Source organism: Doryrhamphus excisus, linkage group LG7 (assembly GCF_037039965.1).
Source record: "Doryrhamphus excisus strain RoL-2023G ecotype Guam linkage group LG7, RoL_Dexc_Guam_v1.1, whole genome shotgun sequence".
Lineage (NCBI taxonomy): Eukaryota > Metazoa > Chordata > Actinopteri > Syngnathiformes > Syngnathidae > Doryrhamphus > Doryrhamphus excisus.
In genome coordinates this window covers 6,319,469-6,339,552 of record NC_136363.1, presented here as the reverse complement: position 1 = coordinate 6,339,552, position 20,084 = coordinate 6,319,469, and the positions used below count along the sequence as shown (strand labels likewise).

The following is a 20,084-nucleotide window of genomic DNA, read 5'->3' as shown; positions in this document are numbered from 1 at the left end:
GGAACTTTCCTTCTTCCTGTACAACGACTTCCTGTATCCATCATTGATTGACTGGTTGTCCAAGAATACGATTATTACTCCTTTACTTTGATAAACTTCAAATTGCTAAGACACTTCAGGAACAATCAGGTTGACTAATTATTGTTAATCTTTAAACATGATGAGTTCAATGGCAGCAGTTGCCTGGAACTATGCACAACAAATACAATTGTATTTCCTCCACTCCTGATGAGAAAAGATATCACCATATATATTTCTTTTTTTTTTTTTTTTTACAGTGTCAAATTCCCAAGGAGAGGATGTCAGACGAGCCGCCACCCACATGGACACCGGTCCAATGGAGGCATGTGTTTACAAGTTGACAGTCTCCGTAATTGCCATGTTGAACCAACATAGGCTCACTAAGGTGACCTTTGTAATGCACACCATCAATCTTTTTACTTTGGTTGTTGGAGTGAACTTCATGACATCTATGCGTGAGGTTTAAATATATTGCTTAACGTTTAAAGGGTCGCTTGATTCAGGTAATTCAGCGAGGAATTGTGTGCAAGTGTCACACCGTCAATGCAATTACATAACAATGTTAACAGCATGTGGTAAACTAATCTAAAACAGAGACAATACAAGGCATGTCAGTGTAGATTGGTGTCATCATCTGCAATGCATCATATGTATTATTTTCCTAGCACGGTGGACAAGTGGTTAGCGTGTAAGCCACACAGTCAGGAGTTCAGGAAGAACTGCGTTTGATTCAACTTAAATCCTGAGTTTTTTAACACTATCAATAATATCAATAATAATAATTAGATTAGATTCAACTTTATTGTTATTGCTCATGTCACTGGTACAAGGCAACAAAATGCAGCTAGCATCCAATCAGAAGTGCAATTTTATAAGTACCTTAGTAGTAAGTAAATGTAGAAAAATGGACAGATCTATGTACAAACAATAACAGGCTATGACTATAATACAGTGAGGATATGTACAGGGGATATAAATGACTATAATATGGCTATTGTAGATTATACAGATTATAAACAGTATGCACAGTATGGATGTGACAATATATAATAACAGTAATATGTACAGTATTGCAATGAAGTGACTAGAGTATGGCTATGGCAGATTATATAAATTATAAACAGTATGATCTATGAATGCAACAAGATATTACAGTAATATGTACAATAACACTTTTGTGAAAAATAAACGTAAAAAATAAATGTATAACATCGAACTCGTCGTGTTGGTATCAACCCAACACTGATACCACCCTTGGTATCGATACCGATATTTGAATCGATCCGCTCTCTCGTATTGTAAACTTGTGTGTTGCGGTTGTCAGCGTTAATGAATGGATGTGCTATGCTAGCTATGCTAAGCTAGCAGGCCAGCGGCTAGCATGATGTTACCCAGCATTCTACGGGCGGGCTGTCACACACACCACCTCCTTGAGGAAGAACATGCCTGTCGGTAAGTTCAACATGACCTGGACACCTTTTTTTCCACTCATATAGCTCACGTCCAGCTTGGAACGATAGTGTTATGATACAGGACTCTTTTTAAACGGCGCCATTGTAGTTTTCTCCGTTTTGAAACAACAGGGGGAGGTGAAACTTGTTGATGCCGACGCGAAAGTTTGCGAGATTAAAAAAAAGGTTAAACTGGGTGAAACATTGGACATTTCAACATGATGGGTTGTGTGTTTTTCGACAAAATATGCTGTTGTTGTTGTTGTTTTTTTGTTATTTTTTAAAGCTACCTGACAAGCTTAGATCTCGTGTATTGACGCGTGAACAGGTGAGACCGGAAACTGATACCAGGCAGTCACAGGGGCGTTCATAAAGTGTTTGGGTTCCCACTGGTGTTATAAAATTAAACTTTAACATTATGAAGGTGGTTTAGGGCCACATTGGAAGGAGAATAATAGGTTGAAATATTAAAGATATCACTCACTCAATAATTTATTGTCATTGCCATAATCTATAACAATGAAATGTTTTTGAAGCATTAAAAACATACAAATATGTTGTTTTGTTTCCATACAAAAGTGTAAATAAAGAGAGAGGGAAAAAAATACCCTAACATGAAAATAAGTCTGGTTCATACTTGGTGTTTTGGTGTTTCTGCAGACGTCCCAAAGGCAATAAAGAGAGCTTTGTGACAAGAGAACAGTTCTTTCCATTGTGGCCATTCGGAGGCTCTATTCCTCATAAGCTTGATGTTTGTATTGTTTCATTAGAAGGTTCTGCAGTACCAGATTTATGTTCTACGTCGTGGTCATTCAAGCACATAGTGCATTTACTTGCATGTATTTCCTAGACACAAGATTACTAAGCATTCGTCCGTCTTGGGTCAGCAAATAATGGCCAAGTTCCAAAGTGCTATCCTCAGACTTCACTGCAAACAAGATAACAAGATTGTTGTCAAAGCCAGGCAATGACTTTAGTTGCAGTCTGAAAGATGATTACAGCCTGTGTGTGTTTACGCAAAGGTTAATGGTCCTTTTTTTTTTTTTTTTTAGGGGTGAGATGCAGAGTAACACACATAAAGGAGGTTTAAGTTGAATTAGAATCTTGTCTCTTTTCAGCCGCCGACATGGATTTCAAAGTGGTGTTTGCAGCCTTGGAGGAAACGTGTGAAGAGAACATTTTGGCTTTTTCTGAAGAACTCTCTGACCCTCCGTATGGTGATGTTGCCCAGCGCTTGGTGGTGTGCATGAAACAAATTCAAGAGCACGGTCGGGTCCTTGAGCCGATGGTCGCCGGTTTTACTGCCATATGCCACCATTACGACTTTGATGCTGAAACACCAGGAAATGGTTATCGCTCCCTGATTAAGGTATGAAAATCAAAAAGAAAAATTAGATGTTGTGCACTCTATTTTTCCCTAACATTGAAAGTGTAGTACAACCTCCAAGGTACCACACAACATGTTGTTTTGGGACATTTACATAACTGACTTGTATATTAACCAAACTACAGCGATATTATTATTGTAGCAGCTAGCACGTCTTGTGCTGAAAATGTAGACTTAATTAATATGTGCCCCACCTCACTGTGTTTAATTTCTGATTTCAATGAATTTTAATCCCATTTTTATAACAACAACTTTGTGCATTTGCAGCACAAAAGCAAAGAAGTCTCACAAAAAATCCAAGAAAACATTGCTTCTGATCAAATCTCTATTTTTTTTTTCAGGTTTTACTGTCATGCCTTGTTCACATCATACAAAAGGCCCGCTACATTGCCTCAAATCACAAGAGCGCCTTCTTCAGGGCAGACCACAACGTCTCAGAGATGGAGGCGTACTGCAGCGCACTGTGCCAGCTACGTGCGCTCTTCTACCTGGCCAAGCGTCTCATCAACGACAATGACTTGGGCCAGCTGTACTCCCTGCAAGACCTCGAATTGAGTCACAAATTTGTGCAGGAGTACAGCTCCATGCATAAAGCCTGTTTCTATGGTCGATGCCTGGGTTTTCAGGTCAGACATACACAAACACAACTTACTTGTTTTTTTAATATAGAATTTTCTTAATGTTGGGTTTTCTTTGTTTCAGTTTTCACCAAGTCTTCGTCCATTCCTCCAGACTGTTGTCATAAGCATGGTGTCATATGGTGAGGCATATGGTAAACAGCAATCAGGTCTAGGTGAGTCTTGGTCCTGACCCGTCATGCTTTTGTTTCAGATGATGGATTGAATTCTGTTTGTTTTTGTCAGGTTTGGCAGCTCTGTCGCTCCTCACATCAGGAAAATATGTCATTGATCCGGAGTTACGTGGTGAAGAGTTTGAACGCATAACTCAAAACCTCGACATGCAGTTTTGGAAGTCATTCTGGAATGTGACCGAGTCCGGATTTTTAACAGTAGGCAGGGTCAAATATTAATTCTTTTTTTTTTTTCTTTTTTTTGCCTCGGCACATGTATTGTTTTAACTTTTATTGTTCTGTCCTCAGGGTTTCAGCAGAATAGCCTCTTACCCCGTACATGTGAACCTGACTCTGACGCTGCCGCCTGTCCCTTTTCGCCTCCCCCTGGTGGCTGACCCCAGTCTGTCTGCTAATGTGTCGCCTCCACTGGCTCACTGGGGCCCCAGGCCAGTCCACATGCGTCTTATATCTCACGAGATTCGAGAAGGACAGGTAAAGAAAGCACATGCATTCCGTCTTCCATCATTTCATGGTTAAATTGCCAAACAAAACACGCTACTGTGTACACACTCCTTCCTGTGTACTTTTCTCTGTTGTTATACTAATAGTATTTGGGTACTTAATACCCTGATGCACTTTTGTGGGTTCTTTTTATTTTGGCAGGACAGTGAGGAGCTGTTGTCTTTTTCAAGCATTCATCCTCCTCCTGTATCTGCTACCCGTCTCCCGTGGGTGCACAACCAACCTCAATCCCCGTCCCTGCTCATCCACTTCCACGGAGGAGGCTTTGTAGCCCAGACATCCAAGTCACATGAAGTATGCGCATTCTGGGTGTCTTCTTTCTATCTTTACACTATTTCCACGACACAGCAGAAAAAGCTCTTTATCCACAATTCCTCTTCCAAATCAGAATTATCTACGAAGTTGGTCGAAGCAGTTGAACGTTCCCGTCCTCTCCGTGGACTACTCTCTGTCTCCCGAAGCGCCCTTTCCCAGAGCTCTAGAGGAATGTTTCTATGCTTACTGCTGGGCTTTAAAAAACTGCCACCTGCTCGGTTAGTGTATGACGAACTCATCAACTATATTTAGCAAAAGTATTGATGCACACACCGGAACTAAAAAGAACATATTTTACTCATTGTGTCCAAGGTTCCACAGCACAACGGGTGTGTCTGGCAGGAGACAGCGCTGGCGGCAACCTATGCATCACTGTGTCCATGAAGGCAATGACGTGCGGCATCCGTGTCCCTGACGGCATCATGGTGGCCTACCCCGCCACCTTGCTCACCACGGATGCCTCACCCTCCCGTTTGCTGACACTCATTGACCCACTGTTACCTTTGGGTGTTCTTGCAAAGTGCCTCAATGCCTATGCAGGTAGGCATGTGCGACATTAGGCGTATGCTCTTTCACACATCATTTAACCTGAGAGGACTTTGTGATGACACCGGAAAAGAAAATAGAAAATGTATTTGTGTGCAAACTCGATCATGTGGGTATGAGGACAGACAAGACATCAAAAACACTTAGCCTTCATCTACAGTGATAAGATGGGGGATAATTATTTTTAATATTTTGTTTTACTATAAAAACGTGACCTATTTCTTTGTTTTGGTTCCTTCCCATCCTTTCCCTCCTAGGTGAAGACTCTCAGATTGTGCAGGCTGCTGTGGGAGACAACAGTCTGAGCGCTCTGGGCAGAGACACTACCACACTGCTCAACGACCTCACTCGGGGAGCCGCCAACTGGCTCCAGTCCTTACTGGACCCCATGCAACCCTCAAGTGTCACCCGCTTACAGTCATCAAAGCGTAAAGAGTCCACACGCAGGACGTTCAACCACAACTCATCCCCGAAGAACTCCAAAGGTCATCTGGATTACCCGGATGGCTTTGAGCCCCTGCGCTCGCAATGCCTCGCGTTTGTTCAACCCATAACCTGCCCCATCATCAGGAACCCGTTTGTGTCACCACTCCTGGCTCCCGAAAGCCTGCTGCGCGGCCTACCGCCTGTTCACATAGTGGTGAGAGAGGAAACTGTATTTCTGGTCTGCAGTAGATCATTACATGTGAAACTTTGATGCCGATGCACGTGCGTATCCAATGGAAACGTGTTTGAACTTCAACTTTTTTTTTTTTGTCTGCACAGGCCTCCGCTCTGGATGCCTTACTGGACGACTCCGTAATGTTTGCCAAGAAGCTGCGAGACATGGGCCAGCCTGTGAGCCTGACGGTGGTGGAGGACCTCCCTCACGGCTTCCTCAGCCTGGCTCAGCTCTCCAAGGAGACAGAAATTGCCAGTGAAGTCTGCTTGAAGAAAATGAGGGAAGTTTTTCAGCAAGAAAGTGCAATTAACACTGGAGGAGACGCGGTGTGATTTATCAAATCAACGAGATTATAACCATTTAGTGAGGTGTTTTCTTCGGGAAAGAATATTAGAAAAGAATATAGTGGCACATTGGGACAGTGAAATGTACATTTATTCCAGGTTCTTCTGGTGGAAGACAAAATGCACTTTTTAGTGTTGATTTTATCCTGAATGACGGCACAATTTGTTGTGTAGTCTAGACCCGGATCAAAGATACATAATTTAAGAGCATTGCAGACTAAGTTGTGCTGCAGTTGTTTGAATTTGTGTGCCTTGACGCTTTATAGTGTCGATGGAAGACACTATCTTTCTATATCAGGGTTAATGGTTTATGCACACAGCAAACTGTTTACAAATGAACTATTTCATTACTTAATATTTGAATATGTTTGTTTACAACATAAAAGGGACTTATTGTCAGTATGGTGTTCTGTAAATATTTCTTAATATGTATTACACAGTAGTATTTAAGTATCTGGGAATAAAAATGTAAACAGTTCCTGGGTGTTATGTGATTATTGTGTTCATAAAGAATATAAGGGCTACTTTGAGTTTCTTGGACACAACTGGGATTTTATGATGTCATATTTTGTAATTTAGTACAATGTACATTATCACACGTAACTCTTGTTCATTAACGTTATTTTGATTATTTTGTTCGCATTTTTACATTGCCAGACTAAAAATGTTGCAGTACTCGTCATGGTGCAGTAATCATCCGTGACAGCAGATGGCAGTAATGTCCTATTGTCAAGCGCATGATAAACAAGCATTTGGGAGTCACCACGAAAAAGAAGACGAAGAAGAAGGCGACCATGTTGATTTAAAGGAAAAACACAATAGACGCGATTTATTTCAAGTATATTTCAGCTATTAAAGCGCTCAGAAACATCGTGATTCGAAAACAAAGCGAAATTATGTCTCTCTTGTGAATTACCGGAGAACAAAGGTAAGGTTTGTGGTTTTTACGACTCGTCTCTTTTCAAAACAACCGAGTTGAGGCTAGCTGGTTAGCTCAGAGCTAACGTTAGCTCCTATGCGAAGTAGGGCTTTAGTCTGGCGAGACATTTAATTGCGTGTATTAATTGCAGTTAGCAGTTTAACGCCAATCACAAAAATGAATAATTGGTTCATTTACTTTTACAGGCAGTGCTTTAATTTCACTATCGAATTTTGCCATTTTTGTGGCTAACAATTAGCTACGGGTTAGCTTGGTATAAATATCAGGCTCGCTAATGATGTCTTTGCTAACTACAGTATTGTGCACCACGTTGTCACTATGAGTATTTACTCACAATAATCACAGCAGTAATACCCAAACATTAATTGGTGATCTGTCCGGAGTTTAAAAAAATGATCACCTGGAAAGTTTTGAAAATCAGATCTTACTAATTTTTTTCTCAAACCTTTATTGGGTTTAGACTTGCTCGTCTTATGAGTAACATTACATACAGAACATACTGTAAAATTGATTAACAATAGTTTTAATTCAAATCATATTTATAATGTGTATTTATATCATCTTCACCCAAGCTGAATTTTAAACCGAATTTGACGTCACAGTGGTTAAATTATTTTTTTTCATATTTCAGAATGTTCTGTTTGGATGTCTTTTTCAGGTGGCACATTTGACTAGTTGACTAGCTTGAGTGGGAAGCACACTGATCACAGTTGACCTCCAAACCTGAAGGGTCTCGACAGGTCAACCAGCTGGAGCAGTTGGGAAGCACATACTGTGGACTAGAAAGGGTGGAAAGCTTTTTGGCTTTGGACTTGATCTCCCTTGTATTTGTGATACACATCTGACGGTAACAAACCGAAGAACATATAATTTTTTGGGAAAGACCTGTACAAAACTGGACATTTTATTTTCCCAAGAAAGAGGACACTGAGTAAATATTGTGGACTAAAAAAGGAGAGAGAGAAATACTGTTAAACAGAAGTGGATTATATTAGGATTATATTGAAGAACCTGTTACTAAAGTACAGAGATTGCCTTAGTTGTTCTATTTCAGGACTTGCGCCACATTTTATACTTGTTCACGTATAATTTTCTATATTGTGAGCAAGTATATTCATGCATTTGAATGCAAATTTCTCTTCATTTTGAAGAGTTTCTTGTGTACAAGTTTGTCTTTTGCGTTTCTTGTACGTCAGCCACTCTTTTTTAAGGGGAACTGTGCGTACGCGTGTGTATATGTAAATATCACCAATTGACTGCTGATGTAAAAGCTATTGGCTTCATAGAGAATATTGTTTGTTAATGCTTTATTAATATTTTTTACCTTTTTGAAGATCATTTTTAGTAAGAACAATCTAAGAGGCAAATATTGTAATAATCTTGAGAGAAGATTGTTATTAAAAAAAACAAAACAAGAAGAAAAGAAGAGAAAAAAAAAGCAATGGCAGCAGCCAGAACAGAAAATGTTGGCCCACTCGTCATGGGACTGAACAAGCAGAATGGGCAGCTTAGAGGACAGACCAAACCAGCTTCAGTCCAACCAGGACCCGCAATTCAAGGAAAGGGACTGGGTGCGCTCCAGAAACCAGGTGGTGCGTCTCAAGAAGGAGGGGGCATTAAATTTGGGGACGACTGGAAAAAGAGCCTACAGCTCCCTCCCAAAGACAACAGGGTCAAAACCTCAGTGAGTGAAACTTGAACTATTACATGTCACCGTAAAAAAACGCCTGTCATTTTTAAAATCATTGTGTTTTCTTTTTCAGGATGTGACAAGCACGAAGGGGAATGAATTTGAGGATTATTGCCTGAAACGAGAACTTCTGATGGGCATTTTTGAGATGGGCTGGGAGAAACCATCTCCAGTGCAGGTATATTTAATCATAATACTTAGCATATCATTAGTTTTTATTCTCTCATTCACACTTTTAGGACATTTGATGTGCTCATTAAAAGTGTTAATTTTATGCAGGAGGAGAGTATTCCCATCGCTCTGTCTGGAAGGGATATTTTGGCCCGGGCTAAGAATGGAACCGGAAAAAGTGGAGCCTATCTCATCCCATTGCTGGAAAGGATAGACCTCAAAAAGGACCATATCCAGGGTGAGACCACTACAGTTCCCAGGTCCTAGATTTGAATGCATTTGTACAATGTATGACTTCACGATTTTTTTTTTTTTTTTTGGGTCATTTTTACCCCTCAGCGATGGTAGTAGTGCCTACTCGAGAGTTGGCACTGCAGGTGAGCCAGATCAGCATTCAAATCAGCAAACACATGGGAGGAGTCAAAGTCATGGCCACCACAGGGGGGACCAATCTCCGAGATGACATCATGCGCCTGGATGAGACTGGTGAGCCAACCCGCTTGCTTGCTTGCTTGCTTGCTCCCTATTTAGTGGCAGATACCACAGGCTCAAATCAGACTACATCTGTATTTTTGGAAACAGTTGAGTTTTTTTTACAACTTTGTGTGTGTGTGTACTTTCCATATTAGTGCACGTGGTCATTGCCACACCTGGTAGGATTCTGGATTTGATAAAGAAAGGAGTTGCAAAGGTGGATAAAGTCCAAATGATGGTGATGGATGAGGTATGCACACCATATTGGGGGAAAAAAATCAAATTTTCAGGTCTTTTTTTTTCTGAGATCATTATGTATTGCCTCCCCTTCTAGGCTGATAAACTGCTGTCTCAGGATTTTGTGGTGCTCATCGAGGATATCATTAGCTTCCTGGCCAAGAACAGGCAGATCCTTCTCTACTCTGCAACCTTCCCGATCAGTGTGCAAAAATTCATGGTGAGCAGTCTTCAGTTGCTTCACCACTCAGCCCATCCAGATGGCTCGGGGCCAGTTGGCACTAAATAGTTTCGCTCTGCAAACAAGCTGTTCACGCTCTGCACGCAGTCTTGTTTGTTTGCTTCTTGTATGGCCCTCAAAGGCTGTCTTTAGGCCTGCTGCATCCGCAGTTACAGGATTAATTGTTTGGCTAATTAGACAGCTAATGTTCTTTGCAGTCTCATGCGGCAATGCGCATCTTATTTGTCTTGTTGAGTTTAACCCCGTGTACTATTTTCTGCTCCATATATGCGTAACAAAGCACATTATACATCATTGGAAAGCTTAATTTGCAGAGATTCAATTGCAGTAGAGACCATTCCAGGACATTCTGCTATGTTAGCAATGGTCTAATGAACGTAGACCTCCTAACATTTTTCATACATGACACTTGGGATGCAACTTTTTTTTTTATTACTGTTGCCAAAACTGCACTGTTGCACTTGTATTATTCTCATAAATGTCTCTCCCACTCCTGTGCCTGCTTTAGGCCAAGCACCTGCAGAAACCATATGAGATCAATCTGATGGAGGAGCTGACTCTGAAGGGCATCACTCAGTATTATGCCTATGTCACAGAGAGACAGAAAGTGCACTGCCTTAACACTCTCTTCTCCAGGGTAAAAAACCATTGAATCCATGCATCCATGTTCATAGCCACCTAAACAAACAGCAAGATGCATAAAAGCACTATGATCATATCTGTCTTTTGCAGCTTCAGATCAACCAGTCCATCATCTTCTGTAACTCCACACAGCGAGTGGAGCTCTTAGCTAAGAAGATCACACAGCTGGGATACTCTTGTTTCTACATCCACGCTAAGATGATGCAGGTCAGCATAATTGACACAAATTTATTTTGTTTCCTCTGTCTTGTCCCTTTTAGTCAACTAACCCATTATTCATTCATTCATTCATTTTCTACCGCTTTTTCCTCACGAGGGTCGCGGGGGGTGCTGGAGCCTATCCCAGCTGTCTTTTGGGGCCGAGAGGCGGGGTACACCCTGTACTGGTGGCCAGCCAATCACAGGGCACATATAGACAAACAACAAGCAAACCATTCACACTCACATTCATACCTATGGACAATTTGGAGTCGCCAATTAACCGAGCATGTTTTTGGAATGTGGGAGGAAACCGGAGTACCTGGAGAAAACCCACGCATGCACTTGACTGCCATGCCGCCCCTTCATAATACAGTGTTATGCAAATAGAGGCGCAGTATCTGAAAGATCTAGAAAGCCTTATGTGCGGGTTATTGTGTGTCGCTGCTCTATAAGAGTCCACAACTCAATACATTCATTCATTCATTTTCTACCGCTTATCCCAGCTGTCTTCGGGCAAGAGGCGGGGTACACCCTGGACTGGTCGCCAGCCAATCACAGGGCACATATAGACAAACAACCATTCACACTCACATTCATACCTATGGACAATTTGGAGTCGCCAATTAACCGAGCATGTTTTTGGAATGTGGGAGGAAACCGGAGTACCCGGAGAAAACCCACACATGCACGGGGAGAACATGCAAACTCCACACAGAGATGGCCGAGGGTGGAATTGAGCCCTGGTCTCCTAGTTGTGAGGTCTGCGCGCTAACCACTAGCCCGTCGTGCCATCCCTAACCCATTATATTTTGGACTATTCTATTCTTAGGAATATAGAAACCGTGTGTTCCATGACTTCAGAAACGGGCTGTGCAGAAACCTGGTGTGCACCGGTAAGATGATAAACATTCAACACCAATTAATTAATTGGCATAAATTAACCCTCATCTCTCCTCCAATAGATCTCTTCACTCGGGGTATAGATATTCAGGCAGTCAATGTGGTCATCAATTTTGACTTCCCGAAGAATGCAGAGACATACCTCCATCGTATTGGAAGATCAGGTACCTGAACGTTACTGCTGTCTTCGTACTGTACAGGTCCACGTTTTGTTGACTTGTCCTTGGTCAATTCTCAGGGAGATTCGGTCACTTGGGTTTGGCCATCAACTTGATCACATCCGAAGACCGCTTCAACCTGAAGACCATCGAAGACCAACTGGTGACCGACATCAAGCCCATTCCCAGCAGCATCGACAAGAGCCTCTATGTGGCCGAGTTCCATTCCTCCAGCGCCGATTGCGAGGTGGAGGAAGTCCTAGAGAAGTCGGGGCGTCCACAGGACAGCGGCTAAATCTGGTGAGAGCTGGTCGGCAACTAACAATCTGCATGAAAAAAACACAAGAAGCATCTTTGTGAATAAAGCTGTGTCTTCCATCCAGGACAGCAGGACTCACCCCGGCTTTTGCACACAGGCTTCAGGCACCTCTTCAACATTACATTTGCTTTCACAGCCTACTAAATGGCTGTGAAAGCCTTTTTGTTTTCTTTTTTTTTTTTTTTTACTTTGTCTTTGCTTTTCATCAGAGCTCTGTGACGGAAATGGGAACTATCTTGATTTGCATCCACTCCAAATCGATCTTTGTGTACTGCATGGAGGGCTTTGTCATGCTAAATCTGATCAAATCTGTTATGAACCCGTCATTCTTAAGAGATTGACAAGCAAGCAAGCACCGTCCGTCTCTTAAGTGTCAAAAACACCAGCCATCGTTCAGTACACTGTTGTTACCACTTAAGTGCCTTACTTCCTCCCATGCATTTTTTTTCATAGACTGAATGAAATAATAGCTCATTGACTTTTAACACATCTATTATGCAACAATATCTTTTCCATGAGATGTGTCAAAACTCCGTATATTTAATGCAAACGTTGCAATAGAAGCATCGGTTTTACTTAAATAGCATGTGACTGTTTTCACCCATTCCAGTGACGAATACATGCAGAGGAGTTGCACGGATTTTTCTGCAACCATCACAACACTCTTTCAGTTTCATTGCGGCCTTCTGCTGTTACTTGGTACTCGTTGCCGTGGGGATCTTACACATTCAGAAGAAGAAAACTATGGCAGGTTAATTAAAAAAAACAAAATAAACACTCATCCAAGACCGGTTCAAAACAGTATTGATTACAGAATGTTTAGCTACACAGGATAATTAGGGATGTCGATGCAAAACAGTAGTTTATCTTCTATTATTTTGTTTAAATTTCTATTTGCAATACGGACCCTTAAGATTGAATTGCTTCATTAACCCTTTCTGCAGCCCTCAAGAGTTTTTTGTGTTTTTTTTAATTTTAAAGTCCCAGTGTGACAAACTGAAGTAGGTGAATGTATTTGCCGATTGCTGCTGTAGCAGCTGAACGTGCTTTGCTTCAGTTCCATCGACCCCTTCTTTCAGCTTGTTTTTCTGCAGCTGCACCCATACATTATTCTTATGTTACCTTTTGATCTGTATAACGTGTGGGTGGGTGTCTGGATTTGAAAGCGAAATTGTAGCATCTTTGAAGAGGCAGCTGTGACTTTTTTTTTGTGCATCCTTTCTTAACCGAGACAAAAAAAGTACTAAAAAAATATATATATATTTTTTTTGCTTGTACTGGGACTTAAGCATTGGGGTTGGGTGGGTTAGTACTTGTTAAATGATGGACCAGTTGATGTTCAAATTGCTTCCCTTCCAAAGTACACACAATATTAGATATCCTTTTTTTTTTTAAGTTATGGAGCAAAAACTAAATTACTGAAAAGTGTTTATCTACAATCTTGAACCTGTTCAGTGGATGGACAATACATTTTATTGTTTACAATTTAAAAAAAAAAAATGAAGCAAACTTTGTTTGGGGTTCATGGGCAAAAGCGCTTGTTTTTGTTTTTATTTTTTTTGTTGCAATGCATTTTCAGGATTTACACTGAAGCAAAACCAAAAAAAAAGGAGAAATTGGAACGCTTGGTGTGTCGTATGCCTGCAAAGGTGTGGAGTGAGTGAGAGTATGGTATGTTTGTGTGGAAATCACATTTATATGCGCCTTTAACTGCACTGGGCTGACTGTACTATCTTGCATTACAACCTGCATGGTTGTATATGTTAAAAAAAAAAGTCAGTCCTGTTGTCAGTTTGAGGTGACATGTAAATGTAAGTCTGTAAGTTTTTTTTTCCCCCTCAACTTTCATGTTTTTGTGATACAAAATGTCTTAAATCCGATTGATGCTTGGGTAACTCCAGTGACAACTTTTATTTTCCCCAAACATTTGTTTTCATTCCATGACCTCCACTGTGACCCACAGATTTTCTCCCAGGACTTTTCTTGTTTAAAAAAAAATCTTACCATAATTTAATTTTGATTAGTTTTGTCTCCCTCCCCTTAATGAATTAATATATGCAGTTTGCATTAAGATAATCTCACAACCAAGCCGGTGGTCACAATGGAGGTCAATTTGAATGCAGTTATGAATGTCTGCTTATGTTTGTTTTTGTCATCTGATTTAAAGACATTTCATGTTTGTGTATGTGTGTGCATGCACTTGCACCATAGGGTCAAGTGTACACAGCCTGTTTAGTAAATGGGCACAAAATTGCAATTTAATAATTGCTGCTTCAGGTACAATTTGGTCATAGGTGATTAATTACAAAGGCTAATATTTCTTTATGCAGCTGAAGCACTAATGTAAAACCCAGCCATGCTTCAGGGAAAAATTGTTAAACTCTAGATTTGTTGTTGTAAGCCAAGAATACGTTTACTACTGAAGTTCCTGCAGCAAGAATATAAAGTGTTGAATTGGTTATGAGCGTTATAACAACACACATGGAGGAGTGGTAACCTGATTCTGAATTGCCTGGCAAATACGTCATCGGCAGTGTTGCAGTGTTTTTCTCCCATGTCATGAATGAAACCATTTGGGAAATTGGGTTAAAATAGACTAATGTCAAAGTAAAAATTTGTGTTTTGAGGATGTCATCTTTGTACTTGTTTTCTCATGAGGAGTTTTTTGTAATGAATTCATATTTTGTTCCTGTTATTTCCTGACAAAATGCATTGAGGGATGCAAGGTAATTCAGTGGAAAAGTGTTGCTCACTCTGTCCTCTGCTGTTGTAATTTGGAACTACATGCAGGGGTTGTGAAATTCAATAAACTCAGTTCAAATTTGCTTTTGTGTTTTGCTTTCCCCCACCCTGCCCCCCTCATGACTGGGACAATGGAAATGGTTTCAATTTATTTTGGCATACCATACGTCACATGGTGTAGTACATCTAGAGGGACAACGGAGGCGCTATTGCACCTATTTACAAAGTGATCACCGTAGACTTCGCCTGAAAATAATCTAGCTGCTATTTTATTGTACGGTGTCGTTAATGTCATATTAAAGACAGAATCCATGTCAGTTCGTAGTAAACGTAAAGAATTTAACAAAAATGTGTTCAAATCGGTCTCAATAGTGACCCGCCCACTGTCAGAATGTCAGTTACGCTTCAGCCAATGACGCGTTAAAATGATAGTGACGTCAAACATTTGCGCCAAGTCTATGGACATTTCTACCAATCACTTCTGAGAATCCTAACCTGTCATCCAATCAAATAAGTGCTTCTCCGTCGCCACTAAAATTTGCTTCCGGTTTCATCGTCCTCTGAATTTCACAACGTGAGTACCTTTCGTTCGCTCTTCTTCCAATATGTTTTTTTTACTGTTTTAACTTAGTGATAGACTAATGAACTCGTTTAAGTTTAATTTTCCAATGCAGCTTTTAATAGCTATCAAACAGTATAACATAGCGGTTGGTGTATGTGAGTTAGCTTAGCTGTCCATTCAATTGCCATGTAGTTGATGCTGGATTAATACATAATAATCTATATGCCTTTGATAAAGTTATTCATTAAATTTAGTCACTCTTGCACGCCCTATCATCATGATATGGGGCAATGTGTTAAGGGAAGGTTTCCACAACATAATTATATTAATAGTTATATTAATTTCCAGTGCTGCTGGCTGTATAACATCTATAACAGTGTGGCCAATCAACTGTGTTAATGACGCAATTGATACTTTGGAGGTAACTTTTACTGTCCCTTCCTAGTCTTGCAGAATGGGGAGTGTTTTGGCTGCCAGCTCCCCCAGCCCACAGCCACCAGCCTCTGGTGGTGTGGCTGCACCTGGTTTGAAAGTACCACCAGGTTTTGGGATGCCTTCAGTGTCTCCAGTATCACCCTCAACTGGCGTGACTTCAGTGCAGCCACAGGAAGTGGAAAGTCCTTTGCCTAATCCCGGTACATTTGATGAATGTCACCGCAAGTGCAAAGGTAAACAAAGTCATTGTTAAACCAGATGTTTTTTTCTGCAATGGTGCTGCATTCTTTATGCATCTTTTCATCCTCAGAGGTGTTCCCTATGCAGATGGACGGTGTCCGGCTCGTAGTCAATAAGGGACTTAGCAACCACTTCCAGGTTGGTTGACTGATGTTTCTTGTTTCATAGCAGTTCTTGTCATCAATGATTCATTGGTTGAACATTTTGCAGATTGTAAGATCATATGTTTATCAGTTATTTCATTTGTTTTGTAAAAAAAAAACAGGTGAATCACACAGTGCTGCTTAGCACTTTGGGCGATTCCAGCTACAGGTTCGGTGCCACATACGTCGGAGTGAAGCAGACGGGTCCAGCAGAGGTACTGTCATGTTTGTATTTCCTTTTTAACATTCTATATTTTAATGTACATCTTCACTGCACGGTATCCGATAAATGAGTAATTAAATCTCCTGAAAGTGAGTATACCACTCATATTTTTATTACAATATTTTCTTAAGGGACAATACAGGAGGAATGAAACTTGGATATAGAGAGTAGTCTGTGTATAAATTGTATATTAGTACTGGCTAGAACTGTGAAAATGTTGTGCTCAGTTTTTTCCAGTCATGGTGGGAGACATGGACAACATCGGCAGCGTCAACGCTCAGGTCATCCATCAGATCACCAGCAGAATACGATCCAAAGTGGCCTTCCAGGTACCTTTTGTGCCGCCCGAAATGGCCATTGTGAGCCTGGTTGTCTGTTCATTTCTAATTGTGCCTTCATTAGACACAGCAACATAAGTTTGTCAACTGGCAAGGTGATGCAGAGTTCAAGGGGAAAGATTTTACTGCAACTATTACATTCGGAAACCCTGATGTCCTTGTTGGCTCTGGTAGGTCACATATTACTTCCGCAAAGTACAAGCATGTGTTCAAAATAACTTGAAAAATTTTGAATGGATTTGGATGACATTTTTAGCAATTGTTGGGAAATGGGATTAAAAAATAAATAAATAAATTTTGGGGGTGAAATTTTGGATAATTTGTGCTATCATGCTAGTTGCTAGCGTGCTAAGATAAGTGTTAGCATGTAAGCAGTTTTTTTTGCTATTTTCATGGGTAGACACACATACAAACGCCATTATCATGCTCGGTTAGCTTTGCTAGCATGCTAGGTGTTAGCATGTTAGATTTTCTAGCATGCTAATATTCGTATGCTAGCATTTTTTGCTATTTTCAAGGGTCGACTCTATACCAGCACCATCATGCTCGGTGTTAGCATGCTAACATTAACATGTTAGCATTGCTACCATGCTAACATTAGCATAGTCATATTTTCAGCCATTTTCATAGGTAGACAATATTATGCTAGGTGTTAGCATACTAATATTGCTTGTATGCTAACATAAACATACTAGCGTTTTTTGCTATTTTCAGGATTATAACACCACTACCAGGTGTTAGCATTGCTGGCACGGTATTATTAGCATGGTTGCATTTAGTAGCATTTTTAGCCGTTTTCACGGGCAGACACTGTGACTAGGATGTTAGCATGCTAATGTCAGCATTGTTTGCATGCTAACATGAGCATACTAGCATTTTTCTTCAGCAGACTTTAGTGCTATAATGCTAGAGGTTGATGACAACATTAGCATTGTTAGCATTCAAACCCTTCCATGGTATGTTTTCGTGGGCAAGGAATCTAAATATGTAGATGTAGGACTAATAGTTATGGTGTTTGGTGGATATCTATTATTATTATTACGTTTACATTTATTATATTACTTTTTATTTATTATTAATGAGATGTTTTTAAACTCAACTTTCCCTCATCCCCACCTGTCAGGAATAGTCATAACACATTACCTCCAGTCCGTCACGCCTGCTCTGGCTCTGGGAGGGGAGTTGGTGTACCACCGCAGGCCGTCAGAAGAGGGCGCTGTGTTGTCTTTAGTGGGCAGGTACACAGGTGAGGAAAGCACTGGCGACCAGATTGTCACATGAGGAACTTGGACTTGAACTTTTAAGCTTTTGAACTCAGGCACCAACTACATCGCCACGCTGACGCTCGGCTCGGCGGGGGCTCACGCCTCCTACTACCACAAAGCCAACGAACAGGTAATGTGTGTCACTCGTGCTTCATTCTTCGTTTCATTCTCCTCATTTCACACATCATTGACTGTCAAATATTCTGTAGTTGCAGCTCGGGGTGGAGTTTGAGGCAAGTGGCCGCATGCAAGATACTAGTGTCTCATTTGGATACCAGCTAGATGTGCCCAAAGCCAATTTACAGTTTAAAGGTAAAGTACGCCTTTTTTTCTATTGACTGCAGGTACAATAATCCCTCGTTTATTGCAGTTAATTGGTCCCAGACCTGACAGCGATAAGTGAATTTCCACAAAGCAGGATTCCTTATTCATAAATGAAATTTATGAATTTCTCTAATTACATAATAGAAACCTGTTTATGACCTTTTAAGTATGGTTTTTAACATTAGAGCCCTCTTGACATGATATAACACCCCTATAGTCACCTTCGCAGTCATATTACCCAATATAGTACACATAATACGAGTAAGTAAGCCATTTAATACATAACACTTGTGCATGTTAGAATTGTGCTCCTTCAGTGGGCGGACAGGAAGTGGCGTCGGGGGTTCGGCATTGTTGTTCAATTCAAATGCGCTTCAATAACTCATTAAAACGGCTGTGATGCCCCCCCCCCCCTCCAGGTTCGGTAGACACCAACTGGGTTGTCGGTGCGACTCTGGAAAAGAAGTTGCTCCCGCTGCCTCTCTCTCTGGTTCTCTGCTCCTTCCTCAACCACAACAAAAACAAGTTTCAGTGCGGTTTTGGCGTTACGATTGGTTAAACTGATTGGATCGGGCGCATGCGTAGTGACCTCACAGGATGGACGGATGTTTGGCTTGTCATCATTGCCACCATTTTTATGTTTGCCTATGTACAGTAAATATCACATATTCCACCCTGAATGTGTATGACCATGACATCAACACCTTTATACATTATATAAATACCTTTTTTTTATCTCTTTCCAAGGGAATGAACTTGTGATGTCATCTTTTGTAGTAGGTGGAGCAGTATGTTGATTGTATATGCCTGTTAACTGAAAAAAATACAAGATGCACTATGCCACACAAATCCCATCATCAATATAGCGAGAGGTTTTTGTTTGTAAAAGGTGAGCTTCTCCGTAAAAGGGTTTTTACTGACACCTAGTGGCCAGTGTAGAATACTACACATTACATGTTTGAATATGCTGCTTTCAATGCTCACTTCCAAATACGCAAACCTCATTATCTGAAACTTTGACATCATTTAACATAATAATAAAACATTCTAATTAAATGTATTGGTCAAAAAAATGAAAAAAGCAACTTAGTTCCCCTTTTTAAGAAAATAAAAGTGCATGATAAAGTTCTGCCCAAGTGGCACATTTGGGTCAAAGTCCTGCTCAGGTTTTATTTGACTTACTGTATCTATGTCTATGTCACACATTTGAAATTGTTTTAGTACAATATACTGCATTGTACACAGGAAATGATGCAGTCAAGTAAATAGTAGCAGGCTGTTATCTTGTCCGTTGATGTGTAGTCTCACAACTCATCACATGACACGGTAACCTTTATTCATGTCTTGTCAGAGCGGCTCTTCTCTCCTAGTAAGGACAAGCGGTATAGAAATAAATGAGTCAACCATAAATGTCTGTATTTTCAACTCAATTATAGGGAAAAAAATAAAACTTTTGAATGGATTTGGATGACATCTTTAGGAATTGTTGGGAAATGGGATTTTTTTTTTAAATTAAATTTTGGGGGTGATCCGGATAATTTGTGCTATCATGGTAGGTGTTAGCGTGCTAAGGTTAGTGTTAGCATGTGAGCAGTTTTTTGCTATTTTCATGGGTAGACACACATACAAACACCATTATCATGCTTGGTGTTAGCAGGTTAGCTTTTTTAGCATGCGAGGTGTTAGCATGTTAGATTTTCTAGCATGCTAATATTCGCATGCTAGCATTTTTTACTATTTCCAAGGGTAGACGTATATATGAACACTATATATGAGCACCATTGTGCTCGGTGTTAGCA

General features: G+C 40.5%; 3 protein-coding genes across 4 annotated transcripts; all 3 read left to right on the top strand.

Annotated features, from left to right (window-relative positions):
- The first annotated feature begins 1,370 nt into the window (after positions 1-1,370).
- On the top strand, positions 1,371-6,028 carry lipea (lipase, hormone-sensitive a). Its single transcript, XM_058046756.2, has 11 exons — positions 1,371-1,473; positions 2,591-2,841; positions 3,201-3,485; positions 3,562-3,652; positions 3,723-3,868; positions 3,959-4,144; positions 4,316-4,468; positions 4,563-4,707; positions 4,802-5,029; positions 5,293-5,675; positions 5,801-6,028. The coding sequence occupies exons 1-11, from the start codon at positions 1,464-1,466 to the stop codon at positions 6,026-6,028; spliced, it is 2,106 nt and encodes a 701-aa protein (XP_057902739.2). The 5' UTR covers positions 1,371-1,463.
- A 770-nt stretch (positions 6,029-6,798) lies between these two features.
- On the top strand, positions 6,799-14,838 carry LOC131102042 (putative ATP-dependent RNA helicase ddx6). Of its 2 annotated transcripts, none has more exons than XM_058047518.2 (13): positions 6,799-6,968; positions 7,639-8,664; positions 8,744-8,848; positions 8,950-9,079; positions 9,181-9,327; positions 9,471-9,565; positions 9,650-9,772; positions 10,302-10,430; positions 10,526-10,642; positions 11,466-11,529; positions 11,599-11,700; positions 11,775-11,994; positions 12,083-14,838. In XM_058047518.2, the coding sequence occupies exons 2-12, from the start codon at positions 8,422-8,424 to the stop codon at positions 11,987-11,989; spliced, it is 1,470 nt and encodes a 489-aa protein (XP_057903501.1). In that variant the 5' UTR covers positions 6,799-6,968; positions 7,639-8,421; the 3' UTR covers positions 11,990-11,994; positions 12,083-14,838. The 2 variants fall into 2 exon arrangements, with proteins under 2 accessions (XP_057903501.1, XP_057903500.1); XM_058047517.2 differs by having other exon boundaries at positions 12,078-14,838.
- Positions 14,839-15,264: 426 nt separating this feature from the next.
- tomm40l (translocase of outer mitochondrial membrane 40 homolog, like) lies at positions 15,265-19,031 on the top strand. Its single transcript, XM_058046934.2, has 10 exons — positions 15,265-15,329; positions 15,771-15,985; positions 16,063-16,130; positions 16,258-16,350; positions 16,586-16,687; positions 16,761-16,866; positions 17,820-17,942; positions 18,015-18,091; positions 18,171-18,273; positions 18,705-19,031. Exons 2-10 carry the CDS (start codon positions 15,772-15,774, stop codon positions 18,842-18,844), a joined length of 1,026 nt encoding a protein of 341 aa, XP_057902917.2. The 5' UTR covers positions 15,265-15,329; position 15,771; the 3' UTR covers positions 18,845-19,031.
- Positions 19,032-20,084: the final 1,053 nt, after the last annotated feature.